Raw genomic sequence first — 26,251 nt, 5'->3', positions numbered from 1 at the left:
ACCAGCCTCAGAAGCTCTTGTATTTTCACTTGCCACATGGTTAGATGCATGGATGGCTGAAAGCCATCAATAGCTATTCAAGCAAAATGCAGAGTTACTACCAGGTACCTGCATTTTCTCAGGCAAATTTACCGAAAAGTTTAATAAGCTGAAATGAGATACAATGTTAATGTTATCTTAAAAATATCACATTTATATTTCTATACTGCAGACTACTAATTAGATATTCCACTACATCAAGCAGGATACAAAGACTCAGCTTTATTTTTAACTGAAGCTTTAATTCCCAAATACTACCTACCATTTTTGTTCTTCACATAGCAGAAGGAAATATCACTTGATTATTCACAGCTATTTAAAGTAAGTAACAAAGAACTATAAATGGTGTCAACTGTGATATTTCAACTACAGCTCTTAATAGCCTTAATGAATTTTTTGAAAGTTGCTCTCTACTCTGTGTTGAGAATAGGCTACTAAACTCCACGCATTATATACAACTGATATAAGACTGGAATAGAAAATGCATTGACTGAAAAGGCTCATTCTTTCTGCTTTGTAAGTAACTGTCAGTAGAAGTTATTTTACTGATAAAGGTAATTTGGAGAGTCATAATTCTACATTTAAATTTTCCATTTCGCTGGAAAGTATGTATATGGAATGAGCAAGCAAGAGATAATTACTGTCAACTTTCAGACTTAAGTTTTTTTTTTAAATACTTCTACTGCAGTTTCTGATAATAAAATTATGCTACAATTTTTAAAATGATAGTCCTTAAAACTGCAAAAGAACGGAAAAGAACTAAGTTTAATTCATTTCTAAACAGTTTAAATAAACCCTTCACAAAGCAAATTCCGGTGAAACAGATCTTCTGATTAAAATAAAATACATGAATTCTGAAGTGGCATACCATCCAAAAAAGTTAAATATCTCATGTACTATATAAATTCTGAATAATTAAAAATACATTTTAAGTAAACCAAGAAAGAAGGGGGAGACCAAAAAATCACAATACTATATTGTTCTGTGTGTCAAATGATAAATCCAAAAAGAAAAATGAAAACCTGCTACACACTGCCTAGGATTAATATTATTACTTTTATTATTATGTAAATAGGATCGCACTCATTTCCACAGTCAGATACGTATAAATCACAATGGATAAAAGCTTTTTTGCAAAACTTTGCACTTCAGCATGAGCCTCTGATTTTACAAAGAGAAAAGCAGACATAATCTTCTTGCCTTCCATCAACTGCTTTCAAGAAAAATGAGGAAAATCTTAGATTTAATAACTGCCCATAAGTAATATTATGTACCTACAGATACTGGCAAAGCACGAGTAACTATCGGGAGGATGGGAAAATATGGTAAACTACTAATAAGGTGCTACACATATGCACTGCACTATTTACATAACACTTAGTCTTAAACAGAAATAACAAAGAATCTCTAAAAGTGTGGTGTATAAATACGAAGGACTTGTGGAAAGTGTAAAGACATAAATCTTATTAGAATAAACACTGATTTCAGATGAAAATGACATTTTCATTTGTATGTATTAGTGACGTCCAGTGTCACTTTGCGACTTTACCACCAAAATGTTTGAAGTCACTGTTCTACATCAATATATTGAGGAAAAATATTTGATTCTTCCTTTAACGAAAATAAAAGAAGAAACAAACTTGGGCAATGGAATAAGACAATCAAGCCAATCAAAATTGTTTTAAGAAATCAAGTAAGGATGCATATTCCCAGACTAAAAAAAAAAAAAGGAAAATTCTGACTTTTGCCTTGTGTAAATGCAGAAAAAAATAAAAGGAAAAAAAGGTATTTCTTTAAGTCCAATTTAATCTGAAGTCTAATCTACTATCTGTGGAACACTTAAGATTAAGCTTAAACCTCAGCTGATCTGAAAATACATACACCACTTCCATTTATCTTGTGCTATGTATACATTCCAAGGCCTACTAAACACTCCTTTAACTGCACAAACTAACTTCATTGTTTTCTAATTAATGTAATATTATATCTAGGGTTTATTTCCATCTAGTTGAACTTTCCAAAAGTGTGGCGAGCTATTAAAACTAGGCCACACAAACAGCAAACTGCCTACTCTAAACCTTGCTTATTTTGCGTGGTATTATGCACAGGTGCTGTCCCTGCACACTTGCATTTGTTAAATGAGAATCTCCTGCAAAGCAGGGACTTAAGGCTGACTTCTCACTTAGCGCAAACAGTTGATAAAACTCATTACCATAAGCATGGCTTGTGAGCTTACCAGATATCTGTAGGGAAAAAACATATCTTTAGTCACTTTAGTCGGCAGACATTCTACTGGTCATCCATATTTCTCTTCTGTAACTCCAAAACACAACATTTTGCTCGAGTGCAGACACGCTCTTTTCCTAGCCAGGTGAGTAGCAGGCAAGCACTGCACACACCCGCACACGCTCAGGCTGGGACTCCACTCCAACTACCTACCACCAAACAGAAGCTCTGATATAAAGTCCCTGAAAAGTTTCAGTAATATAATAGTAAAAAGTAAAAATCTAACTTGACCTTCTGCTGCAACTAGTTTATTTAAAGATTGTAAATTCCTCAAAATTCCTGTTTGGACATAGTGAATCTTGCCAACTGAAATAGTGAACTTTATCAGCAGCAACTGCTGGCTTTCCTTTGGAATTCCCTACCTACCCAAGGCAATTCTGAAAATCATTATGACTTTCCCAAACATTTCTATATTGTTCAAAGCTAATACGCTGATGGGAGACGGAGGTAAGGGTTTGGAGTAAAACCTGAACACCAGATGCTGGCAGATGCAGATTCAGCTTTCCAACCAGAGAGAAATCTCTCCTAACTCATACGAATGGCAGACTGGGAGTCTGAGAAAAGGAACTCTGAAAAATTCTATCAGGAATACCACAACCTAGGAATTAGTTACCTGAACTAACTATTATTAACATACAGCAAGAAGCAAATCAATTCCTGATGACTGAACAAGACACAAGGAAGGATCTTGGGTAATAAACACTGTAATTCCTGCAGAAATTTCCAATGGTTAATACACAACTGTTGCACATTTTTGCTAAGCAGTTAAAGTAGTTTTGATACTCTGATAATCTCTAAAAGAGATTCAGCTTGTGTTCCAACTGAACTTTTTAAATGGAAGAGAAAAATCTTTTTTTGTTGTTTATGACAATCTGAAATCACTCAAAAGGGCAAAATATCAACCCAGACAAGTATATTTTCTATTGAAAACCTTATTAGCAATCTACTACAAACTGATGATGAAGCTATGGTAGTAAGTGACATTTGATCAGTCTTGGTTATGCATTCAGTCATGCTAATAATTTCTAAAGTACAGTTACAGAATACTTAATTGTGTGTGCAAAATTATATTCATGTTTAATTATACTGAATAGCATTGTACTGACACCAACAATTTGGAACTAAAATTGTTTCCAAGTACATGAAAAAGTTTTTAATTGTAATACTAAAAAAGACTTGCTTTCTTTATATCATACTTTATGCATTGGACATGAAACTAAATTTATTTAGAAATTGGTGCTGCTGTTGAAAATTATAAAGATTAGTAAGGTCTTTCTCTGCCCATCTTTATGCACTTGCTTGGTGCTGAGGTGATTAAAAATCTTGTAAGTATTCCATAATTGTTTAATTAATTTGTGCAATATGAGAGTTGCAGTTTTTCATTGTAGCAAAACTATCTTATTTAGTTCTTCAGTATTTACTTTAATCTGATTTTGTGATAACAACTGTACTATACTTTAAACCACTCTTAAATGTTGCTCAGTGGCATTGTAAGCAACATGATTCACTTAATACTTCTTTCCAAGTATATTTTTATGTTTTGCCATAAAGATTATATTTGTGTACTCTTACAAAGTTCAGAGATCTTAGCAAGATTTAAGACTGTAAAACCAATTGCAACTTACTGACCTGTATAAACACTTCAGCTTTTAAATAGTTAGACATACTACGTCCATGGAAAAAAAAAATGCAAAATTTAAGAAGTATTAAGAAAAACTAATATTATTAATGTTCATAGTGATGACTGAGGAGAATAGTCTATAGAATTGCAATGATTTATATTATAAAGTAGAAGTTTACATTCAAGTATCTTTCTCACTGCTATTTATTGCACTTGGAATGCTAATACCCAAGTTCCACTTCCACTTGGAAATTGACTGTATTTTTAGCTTTTGACCTCCTGTGCTCAGATATTAGATGTGAGCAACACTAATAACAAACAACATGGGATTGTCTAGAATTCTCCCATGTTTGTGAAATAAATACTTTTTCTTGCTTATTATGAACGCTTTCATCTCCTTGTTCTGGGCGTCCCAGAACTGTTGCTTTCACTTACAAACTGAGGCAACTGGCTCTCTCTTTTGTCCCCTTCTGACACTTATTTAGAGATTTTGCTTTGGAGCCTGTTGGCTTTGTAAGAATCAAAGTATCACTTGTACCTTGGAATACATCGAGGAGAACGTAATTTAGTAATATTTTTGGTCTTGTGCCAGGCTTCTTTTCATTTTATAAGGCCCTTTTTTTTTTTTCTTTTCTTTAATATTTTTATTATAATGCTTACAAGGGATTAATTTTCCCAGATGTGAAAAGCAAACTAATTCTGGGGCAAGGTATAATTTTTAAATCTTTCATGTAGATTCCTTCTGTTACATGATGCAGAATTGTATATGCTGCTGAATACTATGGATTAAGTACAAGTTTTGAAAAAATCCCAAGTGATTTCTGAACACCTAAAACTCCAAAGAAAAACCCACACAACTTTTTTAGCTCCAATGCTCCAATTACTCAGATGTTACAAAGGATAATTCCACATATGCTAATCATATGCTAATGGAAACCTTAACATGACACAAAAATATCGAATATTATATCAGATAATCTTTTAGATGCAACTAGTATAGTCGCAAAGGTATAAGCATACAGAATCGTGCAATCAAATAAGCACTTTCATTGCAGAAGTAACAATACATGAAAAATGAAATATTTTAAATTGGCTGGATTTCATACTGCTCATCTTGCCCATGTATGCAACAGATTATATTTCTATATTAATATTTTCTATATCCTGTATAACAAAAACATATGCAAAATATAAATTAAAAGCCATTAAAGGTAAGTGCTTTATAAAAATCTGCTTCATTGAAAGTCATGATTTGTGCCATTATTCACAGAAATGCAAACACCTGACCAACCAGGAGACTTCTATCACAAGCCACTAATAAATAAATATCTTGCAATTAGTGATGCAAAGACTGATTTGTCCAGAATACTAAAAGAAAATGCATTATCAAATTTGCATTCCATTCAAAGTAAACAAAAGAAACTATTTACAATATGGCAGCAATAAAAAAATAGGAGTTGTAAAATCTTTAGTGTACTATGCTTTTAAAAGGACAGCGAAGAACATTTTACTTCAACTAGACAACAACAAAAATACTTTCCCAAAGAGTAAAATGATGGAATGATTATTAATCTACCTTTTGAAATAATTGAAATAAAATAACTTTTTGAATCACTTCAATCAGCCCTAAAAACAACCTTACTCTTGCACAATTTGTAAAATTTCTTTTGCATGACCTTAAGTATCATATTTCCAATATTTTTTATTTTTCAAGTAACCAGAAATGATCTCAATTAAAATATCATGTGTGAGAACACCTTTCGATGATTCTTTTTATTTAAATAAATGTTCAACCAAATCACAATGTGAAGCTCTAATGTAATTATCAGATGTCTTTCACTAAAGCGAAGCTGAGACTCCCAAGCATGAAGCTAGCCAAATGTTAAACATCAGTAAATACTAAAAGTCTTGAATTAATTTCAACACTCCTATGCTACAAATTTATTTGATTTGCAGTCTAAATGAAGCAATACTAGAACATATCATCCAATATCAGTGTGACCTTTAACAAACCATGAGATAGTTCATGATTTACCATAGAAAATCTCCACTGCCTTATCACAGGAAATAGACAAGATAGCAAATTAGTTATAGCAGATACTTGGTATTATTGAGTTATCTATTAATTCTCCCTCTCTACTTTTTTTTTTTTTAATAATTCATAGAACAAACTAAATTGCAACGACAAGGAGATAAGTGAGATGATTGAATGATGTTTCTTCTTTCAAATTCCTTCTACCTTCAAAATGTTCTACCTTCAAATATAACAAAGTTCTGTTAATAAACTTATAAAACTTGCATTGAATACATGTATCTTCTGGAGTTCAAACAGCTAGACGTTTCTTCAGGTTAGCAGAGGCTGTTTAAGGACTACTGCACTGAGCACACAAGGTTAGTTACTTTGAGAGTTGTTGTGATCCACAAAACTGTGGCAATGAAGGTTGCTTGGATCACTCATGTAATGCATTAACACACTCCAACAGGCAAGTATCACTTTTCAAATGCCACTAAGCCACCACGATTAAGAAACAAGCTGCACAAGCCTCATACACTCAAACAGCTACTTTTTATGTTAAGCTTCTCTTCACTGGTACTAGAAAAAAAAAAATACAATCAGGGTAGTCAAACTCTTTGACAGTGCCCCGAGAAGCTATGCAAACTCCATCCTTGAAGTTACTCAGAACCCCCGGCCCGATTGGGTTTGGAGGAGCCCAACCTAAGCATCCCTGCCCGCTGAGCAAGGGGGCTGATGAGAGAGTTTAGACCACTTGACTTCCAGAGACCCAATCCAACCTAAATTGTTCTGAGATCTGTAATGCCAAGTCCATCCTCCAACGCTTGCAGTTCCATTTTTCAAAAGTCATTGTTTTAAAAATGCTTTATATTTTCCATACATGTTTACAAAAGAATGAAATTTCACTCACTTTAAAAACAAATGGAGAATATAATATTTCAAAGAATTTCCAAGATCTATTATATGCTCCGGACATGTCATACAGATTACACGCACTGTAAAATATATCTAGTATAAAACAGTTTCTTGAAGTTAGGATTTTGTTTTGCTTTCTTCAGCAGCACCACTCAAAACAAAAAGGCAGTTTTAAACTACTCAACTGCATAAACAGTTTAGAGTTACAAGTTACTTTAAGACATTACTTCCTAACTCTGAACGATAGTACAAAGAATCAACATTAACTAGTAAACATTCCTGATTTCTAAGCATAAGAAAATTAACAATTCTAGCATAGAAAACGTATTGTTCATTATGTATTTTTAAAAATCTTTGGATGGTACCCATATTCATAGATACTGATACAGTCTGCTAAAAATTGTAGCTCAGTTTAAAAAAAAAAAGAAAAGATATCAACACACTGTATTTAGAAATTCCTGGTTGCTTCCTTTACTGACTATTATACACTTTAGGTCAATGTAATTATTGAAGGAGAAATTGTGTTCACATTTAGCAAGGTAAACTTTTGATGTAGGACTATTTTAACAATGTCCTCTTAAATACAGCACTTTTAAAGACCTTATCAAATTGGTATAAATTAGATTTTAAAAATGGAAAAGTCTCTTTACTTACTTTCAATTTCAGAGTCTGGCAAAGGAGAGTTGAAGAAGAAATATTTATTTGCTATAACTTATTTTTCCTTTACATGTTAAAGTCTTAAATATAATTCTTTCCAAACCATACCTATTTGACAAAAGTTAGCTAAGTATACATTGAAGCACTAGAGGCACAAACAAGCCTTTAGGATTTTGTCCTTTCTTGCAGGCTATTTTTAATAAAAAAAAAAAAAAAAGTGTTTGATCATCGGAATAATATTTTCGCTTCATAAGAGTTTAGGAAGTCTATTTTGTAGGTATTATAACTGCTTACTTTAATATACAAATGTGTGCTTCTATATATAACTGATACGAAAATTCTAATATCAATAAAAGCATAAAATAACACATATAAAAAGCCACACTATAAGATGTTAGATTTTTTTCTGAAGTACCCCATTACACTACGTTGGACATATTTTAATATAACTTTTCTTTCCCTATGGATTATAAATTACAAAAGCAGCTTCTTAGATTTTTTTTATATTAATTTACATTTAAAATAAATATATATTTACACAACGGAGTTTTATACAATGTACTTTTATATTATAATATTACTATATAAACATTGTTTTCCCCTCTTATTTTATTTTGAACATTAAATATTTTACCACCTTAAAAGGGCACAGAAGAAGTGCTATATCAAATATTCAGTATGTAAATACGTGCAGGTCAAGCCAAAATATGCTACAGTAAGCACTGGCGCAAGGAAAGCTCACAGTATGTATAATGAAAAGATAGAATTAATCTTTTCAAGAAGATTATAGAGTATTAAGCTATGGAAGAAATATTTTTTCTACCTCATCACTGACAGGCTAGTGTCACAAATATATGCTTGGTACTGCTTGGCAACATTTTGTTAATACTCTGTTCATTAATTTAACAAACTATCAAGAGAGTATGTTTAGAATGGGCAAGCATTATCTCTTGCATTTCATTTAATTAAACTTTGCTCTAGCAATATGACAGTCAGCATTTCATGAAGGGAATTATTTTAAAGATGAAGGTAAAAATATTTCAAAGTGCCCTGCTAAAACATGAAAGTATAATCTAAAATTACCCCTGCACACACTGTAATTTATCTATAATATTAAAGATGTTATTTCCAGAGTTCATAATTAATTGGATTCCACAGAGAAATTATTCAGGCTTTCCAGAGAGCAAAATGATGCACAAAGGCACAAAACATAGTGTCGAAGGACAACCATAAACAACCACTGTGACTCTCTCGAATTACAACAATCGTTGAGCTTAATGCGAAATGAATACTAGCTGCCTTTTGTATGTGGCCATTACTCTGCTGAAAAGAAATTGCCATTGAATTTTGATTATATTGCCTTAATAAAAAGTAATGAAAGTGGCTCATGCTCTAGTGGCTTTCTTTTAAATGATACACGACAGTGATCTCACAAAGGCCAGTGTGCCACAAATGGACTGAGTGTTACAACTCATCTGAGGAAGGCTGCGTTACACTACCAAGATAGGTAACTGTGATGATGTTGGCTTGACTTCTTGCAAACGTTTTAACTAAACACTTTCAGTGAAACACCATTTGGAAATCACGTCAGCTTTTAAGACTTACCATCAATCCGTCTAACAAGTTCTTCCAACATTTTCACTTTCTTTTGAATTCCTGGCTGAGCAAATGTGTAATTATCCTAAAGAAGAGACCATATGCAAGGATAAGTTTGTGAAAAACTGAAATTTCTTTTCCCTCAATTACTTAGCTAAACCCATATATTTTAATATGTTTGCTTAAGCTGTATTCTGGTTTTACATTGTCCAGGCCTGTTTCCACCCATTTAATAGTAAATTCTCACATTCTACAGTCCTGCTTGGAGTCTCTGTCTCTAAGAGAATAACTCAGAGCTGTTGCTGTCTCTGTTGCTCTCTATTTGCTGTGCCACTGAAGTTATATCCTATATTATAGAAGTAAAAAGAGATTAAAAGGTTGTATGCTTAAATGATAAAATTTGCCATACTAGAGATTTGTAAGGTTTTACAATTTTATCATAAATAATATGGGAAGCATGAAAAATTAGGCTGTAATCAGCAACAGGACCAGAATTTGATCTTTAAAGCTTCATAATAATAGTTTCCAATGGCATAAGAAATCAAAACTCTAATTCAATGGAATCATGACTATTGTAAAACCAAGGTCACAACTAATATCATTTACAAAAAATGAATACATATGTGACACAGCTATAATGACAGGGTAATTGCACATATTTGTTTGAATGCATGAATTCCAACTGAACATTTTTTAAGTTAGAGTGTCAGATAATATTGTTATATTATGGAGCTACAAAATTGGAACTCATAATTTAAAAAATGTTCAGCAAAGAGATCTCCACTTTATCCACAGACATGAATTTTTTAGAGAATTTTTAGAGAAATATAAATGTAAAAAAATTATTCTTTAAATACACATCAACATTTTTATTACAAGAATAACATTTTTCCTATAAGAAAATTACTATTTATAACTATTTTCACATACACACTACCTATACAGAAGACCCACACTGCAATTTTAGCAATTCCCCTACAAAATTCAAGTGGTGAGTTGGGGAACTATCCCTAAAATCATAGTAACAAAAATCTTCACTGATATTGGAAAATACATTTCTTTGTGACTTCAAATTTTAACTTAAGTAGGTTATCGTGCAATTAATCAGAAAATTAACACAGAGGTATGAAATTTAGCTTTATCCTTTTTTATTACAGGAACATAATTTCATTTATTGAGAGCATTAGACATCACAAGTCAGCTGAGCTCCTATCTGTCTCAGCTTCCCATGGCAGCAAGTTCCAGTTCACTTACTAAATAAAGAATCTGTATGTTTTATCTAATCTCATGCTAATTTTGTCAAGCGTCTTCCATTTCTTGTCTTTACAAAGTGTTGAATAAGAATTTTACATGAAGTTTATCAACTTTCATCACATTTAGACCTGCATGATATCCTTCTCTAACTTTTTCTACTCCTAACTAGAGTCACTGCAGTTTCCCCTGTGACAAATACTCTGTTCCATCCTTCTAACCATTTTTTTTTTTCTTCTCTGTATCTTTTTTTATTCTGCTACATCCTTCTTGATTAGAAAAACCGTACAAAGCACTCAAGGTATATGGAAAACAATATTTTACATAACATCAAAATTATACTCTCATTTTGTTCTCAATTTCCTTTTCGTTGATGCCTGGTGTTTTGTTGTTTTTTGGGCTCCTGTTACATAGTGAGCCAATGATTTTAAAGGAATTACTCTAATATTTTCTCTGAGATGAAACTCCGATATCTCCTTGAGATATAACTGACAGTTCCAAGTACAGTATGGGCAGAGTTTAGATTTTTTTTTTTCTCTAGAAAATAGCTAAGTCCACGCAGAATGGACCAAACACGAGCTTGACAGATAAAACGATTTGTCTGAAGTGAATGGGAAGGCTGCTAGGGAGCACTTCAAGACACCAAGGGGAGTCTGCATTAAGGGGAGTCTTTCTCATTGGACAAAGAGAACAAAACATAGAAAAGTATAATAAACTTTCCATACAGCAATGTGAAGAGACTGATAAGAGAATAGAAAAAAAAAGAGTTTGATCTTGAGCTTTGGATTAGGTCACGATCAGGCCGTTCTCACCACAGAGGAAGCATCTTTCTTACAGAGACTAAGTGTTTTCCCTCTGTTCTTTTGCCCAAGACTCTCCTCAAAAGATTGTGTCTGCACAAGGAGAAGGATGCCAAACTCCTGTTTTCCTTCTTTTTATCTGAGAATTGAGAAAGATGCCTATAAATTAAGGATAAATTTCCAATCCTACTTTGTTGCTTTCTATTCAGCAGCACAGTAACGGGTCATCCCTTATTCTTCTGTAATTGAATACCTTTCCACATAATCATGCCTCCTAAGCAAAGGCTGCCACATCAACCTAATATAGGCTACGAAATACTTTGTTTTTCCAGAAGAAATTCTAAAGCGTTGTGATCACTTCTTCGCTGACTACTGTCTTTAAATTACCACAGTAAAGATCTCTATTGGACTAACAGTAGCACTTTTACAGTTTGATAAGAGAAATAAGTGTAGTAACTAAGGCAGTGCTGGCCAGAAAAAGCAAGACAAATCAGCGAACTCTGGACTTTTCCTCTAGAAACTGGCAGCCCTCACATCCTGCTGGCACTGTATCCCAAACAGAAGCTGAGCATCATCTACACTGCAGCAAAATGTCAAAAGTAAAAGACTGAGAAGTCTCTCAGAGAATCTAATCTGATCATCTTCTCATTTTGGTAACAGGGAAATTATCTGGGACTTTCGGGAGTCTTGCACATTCTATATTAAAGTCAAAAGTCATATCAAGGATGCACAATCTTTAGGAAACATTACATCCATACATTCATGTTAGTCACAGAAACAACTTTTTTTTTCATTGTTAGAAGGATTTGGGGTAATTTTTCTATACTGATTTAAGTAGTTATTTCCAGAAGTAACATAGTACTCATAGGAGATTAAAAATGCATTGAATGATTTAATCATTCATTTTTAACGATTTAAAAGCATCTTCACACATTTAACAGCATAAACAAACCCAGAGCTAAACGCACTGCCACTTTAATCAAACAGTGCAACTCCTGACTGATACACCAGTGTGTAACTGTTCGTTTTCTCAAAACGACATTTCTCGAAACCCCTAAAAATGCAACCCAAAACTGTCATCTTGGATTGGAAAACACAATTAGTTTGCTCTTCACAGTATCTTTTACCTCCTAACTATTTTTCCTATTCTGTCCACTATTTAAGCTGCAAATGAACAGAGTCTGGAGCCACTCTCATTAGTGCTAATTCAATAGTCTAAAAAGATACATTTTGCTTGTAATTGATTGACTTTCCAGAGTCTGTGAAACAGAGGAGGATTTTGTAAATGTAAAAAAAAAAAAAAAAGAAAAAAAAAAGAAAAAAAAACACCCCTATAATATTAGTTATCATTCTTGCTCTTTTCATGCTTATAGGTAGAAGAAGAAGCTAGTAACACAGATTTTTAAAATTACAATAAACTCACAAAACATATGAGTGAATTCTCAGGGCAATAGAGAATTAAGATTCTTAAGAGGTGTTATCAGTTCCCAAATTTAGTATAACAGTTCTTCAGAAGTTTGTATTTTTTCAACATATTTTGTCTTCAATACAGTTTTTTTCACTAAATTTTGCAGGAAAAAGAATGCTTCAACATTAAGCTCTCCTACTTATTTCCTTTCACACTTGTGTGAGGTAATCTTTTACTGCATATCATATCTTTCAAATTTTTGTTATATTTCCTCATTTATTCCCTTTTTCCTCTGAAAAAGTCACAGAAGACAGGATTGTCTTAATGCAACCTCAGCAAATGGGTAAAATGCTCATAGAGCCCCACACCTCTAAACACTTATGGGTGCTTTCCAGTAAGTGTTCACATATGATAAGGCATGCATGAGTAGACAAGGGAATATTATAAAATATTTATGCATCAACGTGCAATACCTAAATTCCTTGATGTTCAATTCATAGAGCCTGCAACACACTTCAAGTGAACTATGCTAACCCATTTCACAGCTGAATGGCTGATTTCTAGTTCAGACTCCAGCATTAAATTCACTTTACATGATGGAAGCTTAAGTCTTCACAGTGTCATGAGGACTCAGAACTTGCTACACTCTCACATCTCCCTGTGAGGGCAGTCTGTGCTTACTCTGTATAGCCCAGTATCCCTGTATACAAGCAGGTCTGACAACTTTTTATTTCTTTAATTTTTTAAGACACATACTTTCAATCTGTTCTCAGTAAAAAAAAGGGAAAAAAAATCTTTGTAATTTAAAATAGACTATTCCAAGTGTAGGCCTCGTTAGACATGATAAAGTACATTACATAATTCTTTACTGTATTCTTTATTGTAGGATTTGAATTTTTTAAACACTTCAACTAAAGTTATATTCTCAAAACAAACAAAGGCTTTGTAAGGCCCCACCAGCCTATAAAAGAGGAAAATAACATAGTATTTTCTTAAAGGTTACAGAATTCTAAATGGAAGAAATTTGCTTAAAATGAAAATTTAAAAAAATTGACTGAATCACCTTCCTATAAAGAATGAGACTCACTCACAAAAAAAATGAGGAAGGGAGAGGGCAGAGATATCAAAGTTTCTAAGATCAAGATTCTAAAAACCACGGGAATCAAATCCTGTTCATTTAGTCAGTTCTAATCCTAATGTAAGCTATAGCTTGGAAAGGGGTGCACCTTAAAAAGAAAGGCCTAGCGTAGCATTTTCAGCGAAGGCTGGATAGACGGAGCCAGTGATACTGGATAAACTGAGGACAATTCTAGTGCCGTTCTCAACAGCCACCAAGCGTTGCAGCTCCCGCAGCATACGAATGCTGCGTAATTGTCTATAGCAAACAGTATATTGAAGTAGATTTTAAACGCAATAAATCAACGAGATTCTTATGAACCACTCTGATTAAGCAATGCTTTGCAATTCATTAGCATGACATGCATACCATAATAAATATCTTCTACTTTCTTGTCACCATATATGCTACGGTGCTGACAGCTAGCTGTACAAAATGCTACTAACTTATGATGGAATGCAAGAACGGATGAAGACGCTTTTTAAATGCACATGAAAGGTACTTCCAAAGCAACTGTTAAAGTTCTACGATCTCCATGTTATTTTAACTTTAAGCCTTTTCCAAAATACGTATCTACAGAGATTTGATATGCATGAGTTTGAGCATTTTTTTCTTCTCAGCTTTTTGAGAGGAAAATACATATGAAAAATGAATGTAAAAAAGTGTTGCTGACTATCACATGTGTGTGCTTGTATGCACAAAACACTTGTTCAAATGTATGCACACATACACACATCTCATCTATATTACTTTTTCTACTCCTTCAGGAAAGATTTTCAAACAAAGAGCAACATTTCTTATTATCCTCCACATCAGAAATGTTGACATTTTATATTCTTTGTCCTTCAACACTGATTTATGTTAGTTAAAAATACACAAAGAATTTCTGAATATTATTTTCCAGGATCAGAAAATGAAGGGAATTTGGAACTCTAAGCTCAGGGTCTTGGGGAAAGAGTGCCCTGTGAATGACACAGCAGCCTTTGCTGCACTACCGAATATATGACCTTTACTACAGTTTTCACTAGGAAGAACATTCCGACTCTTTACAGGCTGTGGTTAAATATAGCCTGCATCTTTTTCCTTAGATAGGTGATGATGGCATAATTTTATAGAGATGAAGGAAAGAGGGAAAGAAAACAACCTTTTATGCCATCAGAGGAGGAAAAAAAAAAAAAGCCAAATTGAAAACAAAAAGCCTGACAATAATTTGACAATATTGCCTTCAGCTAGGCAAAAATACTGGCATGCTGCTTCTCCTCCTTCCAGGTCACATAAGGTGATGGAAAATATAACTATATAACTATAACTATATAACTATAATTATTAAAAACTAGGTACTGATTCTTATATTACAAACTAGGCACCGATTCTCACATTGCATTATGACATTATCCACAGATCTCCTAACCAGAGACCTCATCTTCTCTTCAGCTACACAATCAAAAGTCAGTTTTATGTAAGTGGGTTATTAATCGTTACAGAAACTGTCAAAACCGCAATTAAAGAAGTGGTCAAGAACTAATTTTTTTTTTTTTTTTGGATTATGGGCAAGGCCAGATGACAGCTCAAATATGGATAAAACTTAGGAAGATACACAAAAGACAGAAATCCTAAAATGGGCACTCAAGTACCCAAAAGTTGATGCTGTATGTTTTACACGAAGATAAAACATTTTCATTGCAAAGCACTGTGGTAGCACTGCATATTGCATAGAAAACAATGTTTTCTAGATAAGTATTCACACCTGATTACAAATATACTCATTGTCTTCTTGAAAAAAAAAGTCATTTTTGAGGAAAAACTAGAAAATTGCATCAGCAGTTTCCAAAGATATACAGGTTCTGTACGAACTTCTGAAAACTCTTCTGCTGAACACAAGCTATGGTCCACAGGATAAATCCCTCAGTTCTGTATTTATCACAAGCCTGGCAAAGGATGTGACTTATTGTTGAAAACCATCTGAAAACTGGCTATATTGGGTTCAATCCTTTCATCTCTTAAGAGCAGCAAAAGCAAACTGCTCCATAAGAGCGTAAGTGCAGTGATACATTGGCAACATTTTTCCAGCTTCCATCTCCAGGGCTGGGGCTTCCCCAACACAAGGTTGACAAAGGTCACATTTTTCAGTGGTGGCCACTGATAGAACTAGAGGAAATGGCCGGAAACTGAAGCACCAAAAGTTCCACATAAACTTAAGGAAAAATTTCTTAACAGTGAGGGTGACAGAGCACTGGGACAGGCTGCCCAGAGAGGTTGTGGAGTCCCCTTCTCTGAAGATCTTCAAAACCCGCTTGGATGCCACCCTGTGCCACGTGCTCTAGGTGACCCTGCGTGTGCAGGAGGGTTGGATTAGATGATCTCTAGAGCTCCCTTCCAACCCTAAGCATTCTATGATTCTATGATTCTAAGGTGGTAACTTTGCAATTAAAGCTATTCGACGATTTTTCCTCAATCAAACTTCAAACCATCCAGATCTTAAACTTAAGTGAAGTTATGCATCCTTTGACAAGTGGCTCCATGGCTTAGTTACCTTTTTTTCCTCCTCCTTTTTAAGCCTATCACTCAGCAGTTCTATGTTTAATCAGTAGAAAAAGCAACTATTCCCTATTCACCTTCTTAATGCAACTCAGCATTTTAGAGACTTTTATATATTCCTCTGACAAGTTATCCAAGCTAAAGAACTTAATACAGCCGGCTCCTTATCTTTGATTTCATGTCTTTGTTTTGCTCCATTTTTTTTTTAAACATCCAATCCATCATTTTGAAGGGAGATGGACAGAAGAGATAAGAATAGCACAGAGCACACCAAGCACAAGCTCATCTTTGGTTTCAAAAAATGCCAAAATGATGCTTTATCTTTGAGCTACTTAAATAATCCTTCTCCCAGAATGACAGACAATGTTTCTACCATAGCAGCTTAGTTTAAGAACTGTTGGTAAAGGTCTTCATTAAAATGCATAACTATACTTTTAATTTGTTCACTGACTCCTTCAGAAAAATCACCAGATCTATCACCCATTACAACATTTATGTAAAATGTTCCAGAATATGGTATTAGCCTTTAACCATTAACTCCATTTCTTATCATATTTTCTACAAACTTCACTGAAATGCACATTTAATTGCTTGGTTTGTGGGTTCTTTTTTTTGGGGGGGGCGGGGGGAGAAGAGGGGTTGTTTGTTTGTTTGTTTTTTGTTATGAATTCCCTTGAAACCATTTTTTTGTAAAACTAATGTCGTATTCACTCCCTGTCATTCCTCCCAAAGCATTTTTGGGCCTTAATCTTCCTGTTTAGAGGCTTCCTAAGACTATAGCCATTAGTAAAGATCTTCACGGTAGACCAGCACCAATATATTTTAAACTGAGTAGAGTTAACTACTGCACTTGAAATTCTTATGGGAGATGCTGATTGACAGTATCTTGGTGATGCATTTGATTCTCTCAGATTGAAGGGGCAGAATATGGATGCTCTGCTGGCACTTAGGAATTTCAAGAGGGTCCTAAAAGATCTCTCCTTCTCTGGAGCTGGTGCCAAGACCAATAATTTTCTTGTGAAGCTTCTTGTCGAGGCTTCCTCCTCCTAAAAAGCTCAGTGGCTTCACAAATGCTTCAGGCTCAAAGCACTATTTACACTTTGCAAAGTAGATTCTGGTGCTATATTCTGGGTTCATTGTTAATGACAGTCTCGGTGATGACAAGTTTGAAGGATCACTTGTCTCAAAAATCTAAGATGATGACATTGTTAATTCTCAGTCTTTGTTGCATCAAGAGCTTCAGGAGCTACGCTGAAATAATGTACTATTTTGTCACCAACATCCAAAATAAAGATCTTGACTGCTCAAGTTAAATCTACTCTGATCACAAACTGATGGTCCACAGTCCACACTTTTTCACATCTAAATTTTTCTAAGTTTTGAACAGACAATACCAGACATGTTTTAACCAATGTTACATCAAAACAACAGAACTAACACAATGATTATGTTAATTGCCTTTTAATCCTTTGTAGTCGCAGTGATTCTACTGCCAGAGTCGGTGAATTAACTTCCTAACACGGTAATAATGTTCAATAAAATGCATTTTCTTTTCCTCAGTCTTTACAGAGCTCCAACAGTACAGCTTCAAGAATGGGTACAACTTGCTGGTTAACAAATTGGAAAAATAAATAACAAAGAAAAGAATAGAAAATTATAAAAATATAAACAAAATTAGAATTTAAAATGTAATTATAATTGAAGTAACAAAAACATAGAAGATTAAAATTAGAATTAATTAAAAACCAGAAGCACCTTTATGGAACCATTGATATTGAAAAGAGTAAGAGTAAACCCTGGCTACATGAGAATAGAATGAGTTGCTCCATAATAAGCTCCCTTTGCGAGGAGAGAGCAGACAGCACTCATCAGCAGTCATCTCTACCATTACACCTAATAACATCCATCAGATTACTACAACACAAGTTGCATTTCCATTCTAAGATACACAAATGTTGCTTTTATAAGCATTTTAAAAGATATTTCATAGAATCATAGAATGCTTAGGGTTGGAAGGGACCTCTAGAGATCATCTAGTCCAACCCCCCTGCATACGCAGGGTCACCTAGAGCACATGGCACAGGACTGCGTCCAAGCGGGTTTGGAAGATCTCCAGAGAAGGAGACTCCACAACCTCTCTGGGCAGCCTGTTCCAGTGCTCTGTCACCCTCACTGTTAAGAAATTTTTCCTTAAGTTCCTATGGAATTTTTGGTGTTTCAGTTTCCGGCCATTTCCTCTAGTCCTATCAGTGGCCACCAGTGAAGAGAGACCATCCCCGTCCTCTGCACTCCCTCCCTTGAGGTATTTATATACACTGATTAGATCCCCTCTCAGCCTTCTCTTCTCCAGGCTGAACAGGCCCAGCTCCCTCAGCCTCTCCTCATAGAGCAGATATTCCAGGCCCCTGATCATCCTTGTGGCCCTGCGCTGGACTCTCTCCAGCAGCTCCACATCCCTCTCGTACTGTGGAGCCCAGAACTGGACACAATACTCCAGATGCGGCCTCACCAGGGCTGATCAAACAATTTCTGATCAAACAAACCATTTCTGAAGCTTTTATTTTCCATAGTGTAGCTGCAGCTTACAGAAAAAAAGAAAAGATCTTATTTGTCATTCCCAGGATGCAACTTGGACAGGATGCTGACACAGAGAACAGTTTGCATTTCTAGAAATTAGTAAAGGGGAATTATCCAAGAACTGGCATCTCACTTGCAACTACAGTGACAGTGGCCACGAGCTGTCACTTAGCATGAGTATATAACTCAAACATTACAGAACTAATTAGATAACTGAATGCTAGTACTGCTCAGCAATCCTGACAGGGTCTCTGAATTTCCAAACCTCGCTGGCATTAGCATCTGTTTATGCAGCAAGAGGAGCGGGACCGCCGCATACTCTTTCAGTATCAGCTACTGTCAGGGAGGACCCTGAATACTTTTCTCTGGAGACTGACTTATCAGTAATATCTCATGTCCACAGTTTCCTACAACACAGGACATTCTTCAAACTCTATTTACCTGAGGAAGGTGGGAGGAAAGGGTGTTTTACCCATTTCTGTAGGCAGTGCACAAGGACTGGGCTGGTACATGCTAGGAACACTAGCCCAGCTAGCCCTGCACCCACGCAGGGGGACTCTGCAGTCCCTGTGATACAGGAACACGAGCTGGGCGTGAAGGCACAAACACGCAACACGCACAAGCTCGCACGATCAGACAGACTCAGGGACTCACAGCCCATATCACTTACACAGGTCTGTCTTCTTGGTTAGGGAAGCCTTATTTCTACAAAACAAATCTGTCATTTATCATAACCCAGGCTAGCAGAACTTAGCCTATCTACATAGACGAAATGCAGACATAACCAAGAAACTTGCAAGAGACTAACAAGAAAAAGTTACAAAGAAAGCAGCACTGTTTTTCCTAAAAGAAAACTATGGACCTTTGAAAGATTTTCCAAACAGAACGTAGTCATTCCATTCTTCCACTTACAATTCACATTCGAGGCACATGATAGCAAAAACTTTTCATAACTAAGCAGGGAGAGAGAACTCTACTGGATTGTCTTTGCAACCCCTAAATTCTGCTATTTCCTCAGCTATAGAAATAGCTAATATACATCTCAGTTCAATCCTCAAAAATGAACTATCTCCCTTTTATTCTAAAAATTCCCAGGTCCTGATAAATAATGATATTAATGATATAAATAATAATGATATTGCTATTTTTAACACATGTGGTTAGACCATTACAAAATGCATATGTTTTCCCTTTTGGTTATTTTATTACAAGTGAACTTAAAATGAAAACTTATACGCAATTTTATGTTTGAATGTTACGTTTGTAGGAGGCACAGATCAGCGTGAACTTTTTATTTGAATGTTAATGGAACCCAGTTGAGGAAAATGTTATAAAGGATGATTTAGTAATAAAAAAATTAAGATAGATGTACGGGAATGTCTACTTAACTAACTGGAGAAAAAAACAACACTGGTGGGATAAGTTCTATTCTTCTCTTGCTCACAGCCCGTATTTTTCTGGGTAAAAAAAATGCAATAGTATAAATACATCATCTGCAGTTCTGAACTGTTCTGAAGAAGCATGATGGATTGACCTCTGAAAGAGTTTATCTTTTGAGTGTTTGAATTGAAAAGGCAAGATGATGCAATTTTGGTAATAAACCAAGTACAAAACCAGAATCACCTTATTCTTATTTGATATATGAATATATTAAAATACTGTTACATAGATTACAGATGTGAAACTGTGAAGTAATGTGTTGAAAACCACCAAAAACAAGTGATATTTAGACACACTATGGTATGTGGTTACACACACTTTTGGAAACAGATTTTACAAATCTCCATTAGAGCATTTTGCATCTGTAGAGGCTGGACCCGAACTAGAGAGCAGTTTGGCTGAAGAGGACCTGGGGGCCTTGGTAGAGGGCAAGTCAAACACAAGCCAGCAGCGTGCCCTGGCAGCAAAGGCAGCCAACTGCCTCCTGCAGCAGCAGACCAAGGGAAGACGTTACCCCCCTCTCCACACTTGTTACAGATTCACAGCATCACTGAGGTTTAGCAGCTCCTCTGGAGATCGCCGAGCCACCCCCCTGCTCAAAGCAGGGTCAGCTGCAGCAGGTTGCTGGTGTCCAGTCTGGTTTGGCAAGTCTCCCAGAACAGAGACTCCGCAGCCCCTCTGCACAACCTATTCCACTGCTTGAACACCCTTGCACTTAAAAAACAAATAAATAAATAAAAACGTTTCTTACGTTTAAACAGAGTTGCTTCTATTTGAAAACCACATCTAGAATAGTTTGGGCTTCCTGCTATAATAAATATATCAATAAATTGGAGCAAGGGCGAAGAGTTATTAAGATCTCAAGGGCTGCAGAGAGGCTGAGGAAACTGGGGACATTCAGCCCGAAGAAGTAAAGTCTTCAAAGGGACCCCACAGAACACCCCCACGTCACCAAGATGACAGAGACAGGCTTTTAGCAGTGGTGCATGGCGAGAGGATAAGGGACAACACATTGAAACAAGAGGTTCTGTCTTAGTATAAGCAGCAGCTTTTTCGTTGCTAGGAGAGTCAGGCATTGGAACAAGTTGCCCACAGAGATTTTGCACTCTTCAGTCTTGGAGACTTCCAAAACCTGACTGAATAAAGCCCTGAACAGTCTGAAGTGAATTCATAGCTGCGCCTGCTTTGAGGAGGAGGCTGGAGTAGATGACCTCCAGAGGTCCCTTCCAACTTGAATTATCCTTTGATCTTATGATTTTAGAAGGGTTTTTTTTGTGTTTTTCTGAAATAAGGAAGAAAAGCTTAAGTGAGGTTTAATGTTTCTGGAACAAAAGTTTTTCCTCTAGCTGTACATGCTCTTGAAGCACTGAGGAAGAAAACCAGTATAGTGTATAATCATCCAGAACTGACTGCTATAAAACATCATATATAACTACAGAATACAAGGTTAATTGACACAGCAGATATATAAATTTATATTAAAAACAAACAAAAAACCCCACGATTTATAGAGATTTCAAATCAGTAAATTTTCTGGTCTGAAACCAGAATGATGGGACACATGCACAGATGCTTAGGAGCCCATAATCAGGCAGAAAAAAAATCGACTTCTCCTCTATTTTTCATAGGGGTACTGTGTTTCAGCACTGTTAAAGTAATTCAAGGCTTTGACATTAATTAGTTATCTCCAGTAATTAAAGGCAAGAAAAAAAAAAATGCATTTACCTGAATGCCATCAAGCAACTTGCTCATGCACCAATAACTGTCAGCTTCTATGTTCTGCAGCACTTCTTCAGGCAGACTGGAAACATCAAAATTTTCCACTTCATCGTCTTCTGCTTCAGAAAAAGTGAGAGAAAGACAAGTCAATGAAGAGTCAGAATAAATAAAAGATGAGGAAAATAACTGAGAATAAAAACAATTATCAGTCATCTTCTAGTCAGTAACTTTAACACACATTTCCTGTAAGAGGAATTAAATGAATCATTTATTGTTCAACTGTGTCATTTAAAGACATTAAGTGTTAATGAATGCTTAATTTGTTGCAGAGTGTGAAAATCTCATGCCATGTCTGGTTAATCAGAATTAGTATATAATAAATTACTTCATTCTAGACATTTCACACCTGAAAGGATTATAAGAAGCTCTGTAAAAGGTCTCGAGCTCCATATGAACAATCTGCACAACATGACTGTGTCTGCATCGCACCCAGGAAAATTCTGCAGGTCTCTGGGAAGAACATGAGCCACGGAGAAAGCTCCTTCCACGTCCAGGAGAGGCAGTTATTTGTCATCAACATCAAAACTTTCTTTAGTGACTCCAGTATAACAAGATATACGGGAGTTTTCCAGCGACTTACTCGAAAGTAGTGAAAATGACTGGATTTAGCATAAAATACTATTTTTTAAATCTATTTAAGAGGAGAAGAGGCTTCATGTGAACCGTTGCAAAACTGTCACTAAGCATCTAACTCCAATTAGATCTGCCATGTAAAAAACACAGCAATGTAGCCTTAGCTGAATGATAATAGTTGAAAATAACAGTTGAAAAATGAAAACTAAGGATGAATATTCTCATTAATTTAGAAGAGAAAAACAGACAACAACAACAAAATGCATCCATCCAGCAGGAACAAAAATATTTGGTGTTTCCAATCTTTTCTCACATTAAGTTTTTATAAATTATACCATATTTATTGCACATTTATATACCGGTTCTACAGTGGAAAAAATAGTTTAATATTTTTAATTTAATTTTCATTCTAAAATATACTTGGCAATAACAGGATGATGAGAAAATCAAATCAAAAAGACTAAGGGAAAAGATAAAGCAAAAAAGAAATGGCACGTTCTCTTTCTGTCTTGCAGTGCCTGAAGTAAAATATATGAATCAGTATTCCTCTTATTTATGTAGAATGCAAGAAACACTGAGCATTATTGCCCTTGAAAGCACCACTCTTTGGGCGCACTGGCAGTAAACGAGGAGAGCTGCTGGATATTGGTATCACCCGAGCTTACAGGCACTACTTCAGAACGCAGACCACTAAACTGCAGAAAGCCAAAATTAGCTGCCATAAGGCTGAGTGCCTGTGAAAAGACCTCTCACTCTGTGAATGTCAAACTACCTGCAGCAAACAAAAACGACAGAATGAGAGAAAAGAAAGGCAGCTTGAGAAATAATGTGGAATTTGTATTATCGAGTTGTTTTTGCTCTACTTTGGATGATCTTGTAAAACATAAAACATACAGCATTCAAGAAAACCACCTAATTCTTTTTACTTTTACTGTTATATATATAGATATATATGTATGTATATATACAAATATATATACATATATATACAAAACAGTAAAAGAAAGTCCCTAACTATAATGGCACAGACTTTCATACGTATCCATATGGAAACAAAAAGACCGCTTTTAGGAAGTTCTTATTCACTTTTTCTGTTGTCACAAGCCTGTTTGGCAAAGATGTCCAAGAACATTGTGCTTTTCTGTAACACACATTGATTGATTTCTAGCTTTTTTCATAAGCATCTTAACCAAAAAGTGTTCAAAAAAAATTAATGATATTTTCTTTAAATATAGACATTACTTGTAGCCCAATCGTCATTTCTATTGTGCTTCACAGACATCTATAGTAAGAGGGTCTATTCTAACATCAGAATTTGAAGTTTTGAAATACAAAAAGAGACACCTAACGTGCAAGGTAACACAGTATATTCTGGTTAGACACTAACAGTATCTACTTTGTGAAAGACAATTGCCTCAAACTTAGCTTAGAAACTATACTTTGAAACATTTCAGAGTAAAATGCAGCTACAGAAAGGTATATCAAAATCTATTTTCCATTGCATCTGCTATGAAGCGTAATTTTTCTATATGCTAGAATATATACAATTTAAACAGTACTTCTTGATTAAGATATTGTGGATTCACACAGAGCTACACCTTGGATGTCATCCATATACTAAGCTTAAAGATGACAAAGCCTCATTAAAGCTACAAAGCAAATAAGCACTCATGATCTGCAATAGTTTCTGCTGCATCCATATAGCCTAATTCACAGCATTTTTTGAGGAATTTCAAAATTGATTATAATTATTTCAGACATCCTTTTTCCACACTGTAACTGAAAGGAACAGTGAACATTCATTTTAAAGAAAATTTCTTCAAAATAAGGAATGTCTGATTGGCATAATGACATGCAAAATCCCACGGTTCACATTTATCTTTTATTTCTTTAGAGACATACTGCAAAGTGCTTTTTTCATGCAATTTTAAGGAAAAAAAAATCAAACTGATTGTTACATGGATTTTCTTTTTGCTTACTTGTAGGAAGAAATAAACACACTGGATATATTAAAAAAGAAAGACTGGAAAGGGTTTCGGGACAAACAACAGAAGAAGCAGAAATAACTATCTAAAAAGTAAATTGAAATAATACTTCATCTAATGTAAGAATTGTGTTGGAAAACAGAATTGCAAATTGCAGTTTTAGATGACCAATTTTTTTTTCCCATGACTTAAATCCGAACAGACAGTAATATAAAGATTAAATAACAAGAGAACGGGGAAAAGCAGCAGGCAAATGTGTATATGTATCAATATCTAAGAAAAAGAATCACTTCATAAAAATTCTCAATTACAAAGTCTCACAGCAACATTTCTCATTTTCTTGAGTTTCCCGTGGAGATTTTTATCGTGTTATCTATGTAAATGTTGAAGACAGTAAATAGCTGCCTAGAGGAAAATTGCTGTTGCGTGGAGTCAATGCCACGTTGATCTGAATGCGCGTTTTGCTGTAAGCATGGCATTAGCTCCTTTTTACTCATTACCAGAATATCCTTCTGAAGCCTTCCACGGTGTGAAAAGAATCACTAACTTGTTCTGAGCAGCTCTAACTGGATCCCCTCAAAAGGCAGCGGCATAAGAATAAAATCGAATATTTACTTGTTTACAACTTTTTTTTTCCTCTCTTTACAGTAGTTGGAGAAATGAATGCATAACGTTAGACAGACATACTCATCTGCCTCCATTAGAAAGAAAAAACAGCTTTTAACACAAGATTAGAACTAGTCAAGACTTTTGGTAGAAGGTGATCAAAATGTAAAAATGAAGTTCCTGAAATATCTGAATTACCCCTTTTCTATACATATCAGGAGTAGATTAGGAGCATACATCTGCCATTAGAGACAGATGGAAATCACATACTATAGGAATTTTTACGCTAAAGAGTTAGGAAATTCTAACTCTGGAGGGAATCTTATTTATGAAAAAAAGATGTCTCAGTTTGAAGACTAAATACTGAAAACACATGACATGAGGATGAATAATAGTACTGCTTTAGTAACTAGTAGCAATCCCAATGCATCCCCATAGTCAGCTGCATCTAATAATCCCTGTCCAAATGCAGCAAACAAACGGAGGGCTGTAATTCTTATTCTATCCACACCTACTACATACACCAATGCTCGGTCTTTATAAAGAGGAAAAGAAATTACTATAACACATTTTCCATGCAAGCGGACATTTCATTGTCATGTTAATGTCATAATCTTAGCCCTGCATCTTGAAATGCTTTTCCAACACTAAAATTCATGTAAAACTCAGAGGAGTTCACTAGAGCAAGAAGTGGGAGCCAAAACGCTGGGTTATATAAGAACAAATCAAATAGAGAAGCCACTAACATCCCTATAAGGTGTCTATTAAGTTATTCTTAGTTTTCTATTTTTATATATAATTTATAATTTAATATATACTTTAATATGAGAAACACTAATTATCTGAACATTCTAAAATCTTTTTCTTTGTTATAGCATTTATTGCTTAAATATATTTCTTGTCTGAAGTATGAAAAAATACAATAGACTTCAAGAGCAATGAAACTTCTATAGAACCTACATAGCTCTTGCAGAGGTGTGGGAAAATCTATAAAACACATGGACACTTGTCACTATAAAGTTTGTAGAATTAAAGTATTATTGGTATTG

General features: G+C 34.9%; 1 protein-coding gene across 1 annotated transcript in view; it reads right to left on the bottom strand.

Moving 5' to 3' along the window:
* Positions 1-26,251, bottom strand: part of TBC1D22A (TBC1 domain family member 22A) — a 148,001-nt gene that overhangs the window by 72,785 nt on the left and 48,965 nt on the right. Inside the window, exons 9-10 of the mRNA XM_088533244.1 lie at positions 21,985-22,094; positions 9,138-9,213 (exon numbers count right to left, since the gene is read on the bottom strand). Coding sequence (XP_088389370.1) covers positions 9,138-9,213; positions 21,985-22,094 — 186 coding nt within the window. The remainder of the gene's footprint in view (positions 1-9,137; positions 9,214-21,984; positions 22,095-26,251) is intronic.

Source organism: Tinamus guttatus, unplaced genomic scaffold, assembly GCF_059628265.1.
Source record: "Tinamus guttatus ecotype Peru unplaced genomic scaffold, ASM5962826v1 Tinamus_guttatus_pri_ptg000489l, whole genome shotgun sequence".
NCBI lineage: Eukaryota > Metazoa > Chordata > Aves > Tinamiformes > Tinamidae > Tinamus > Tinamus guttatus.
This window is presented reverse-complemented; position numbering and strand designations above follow the sequence as displayed.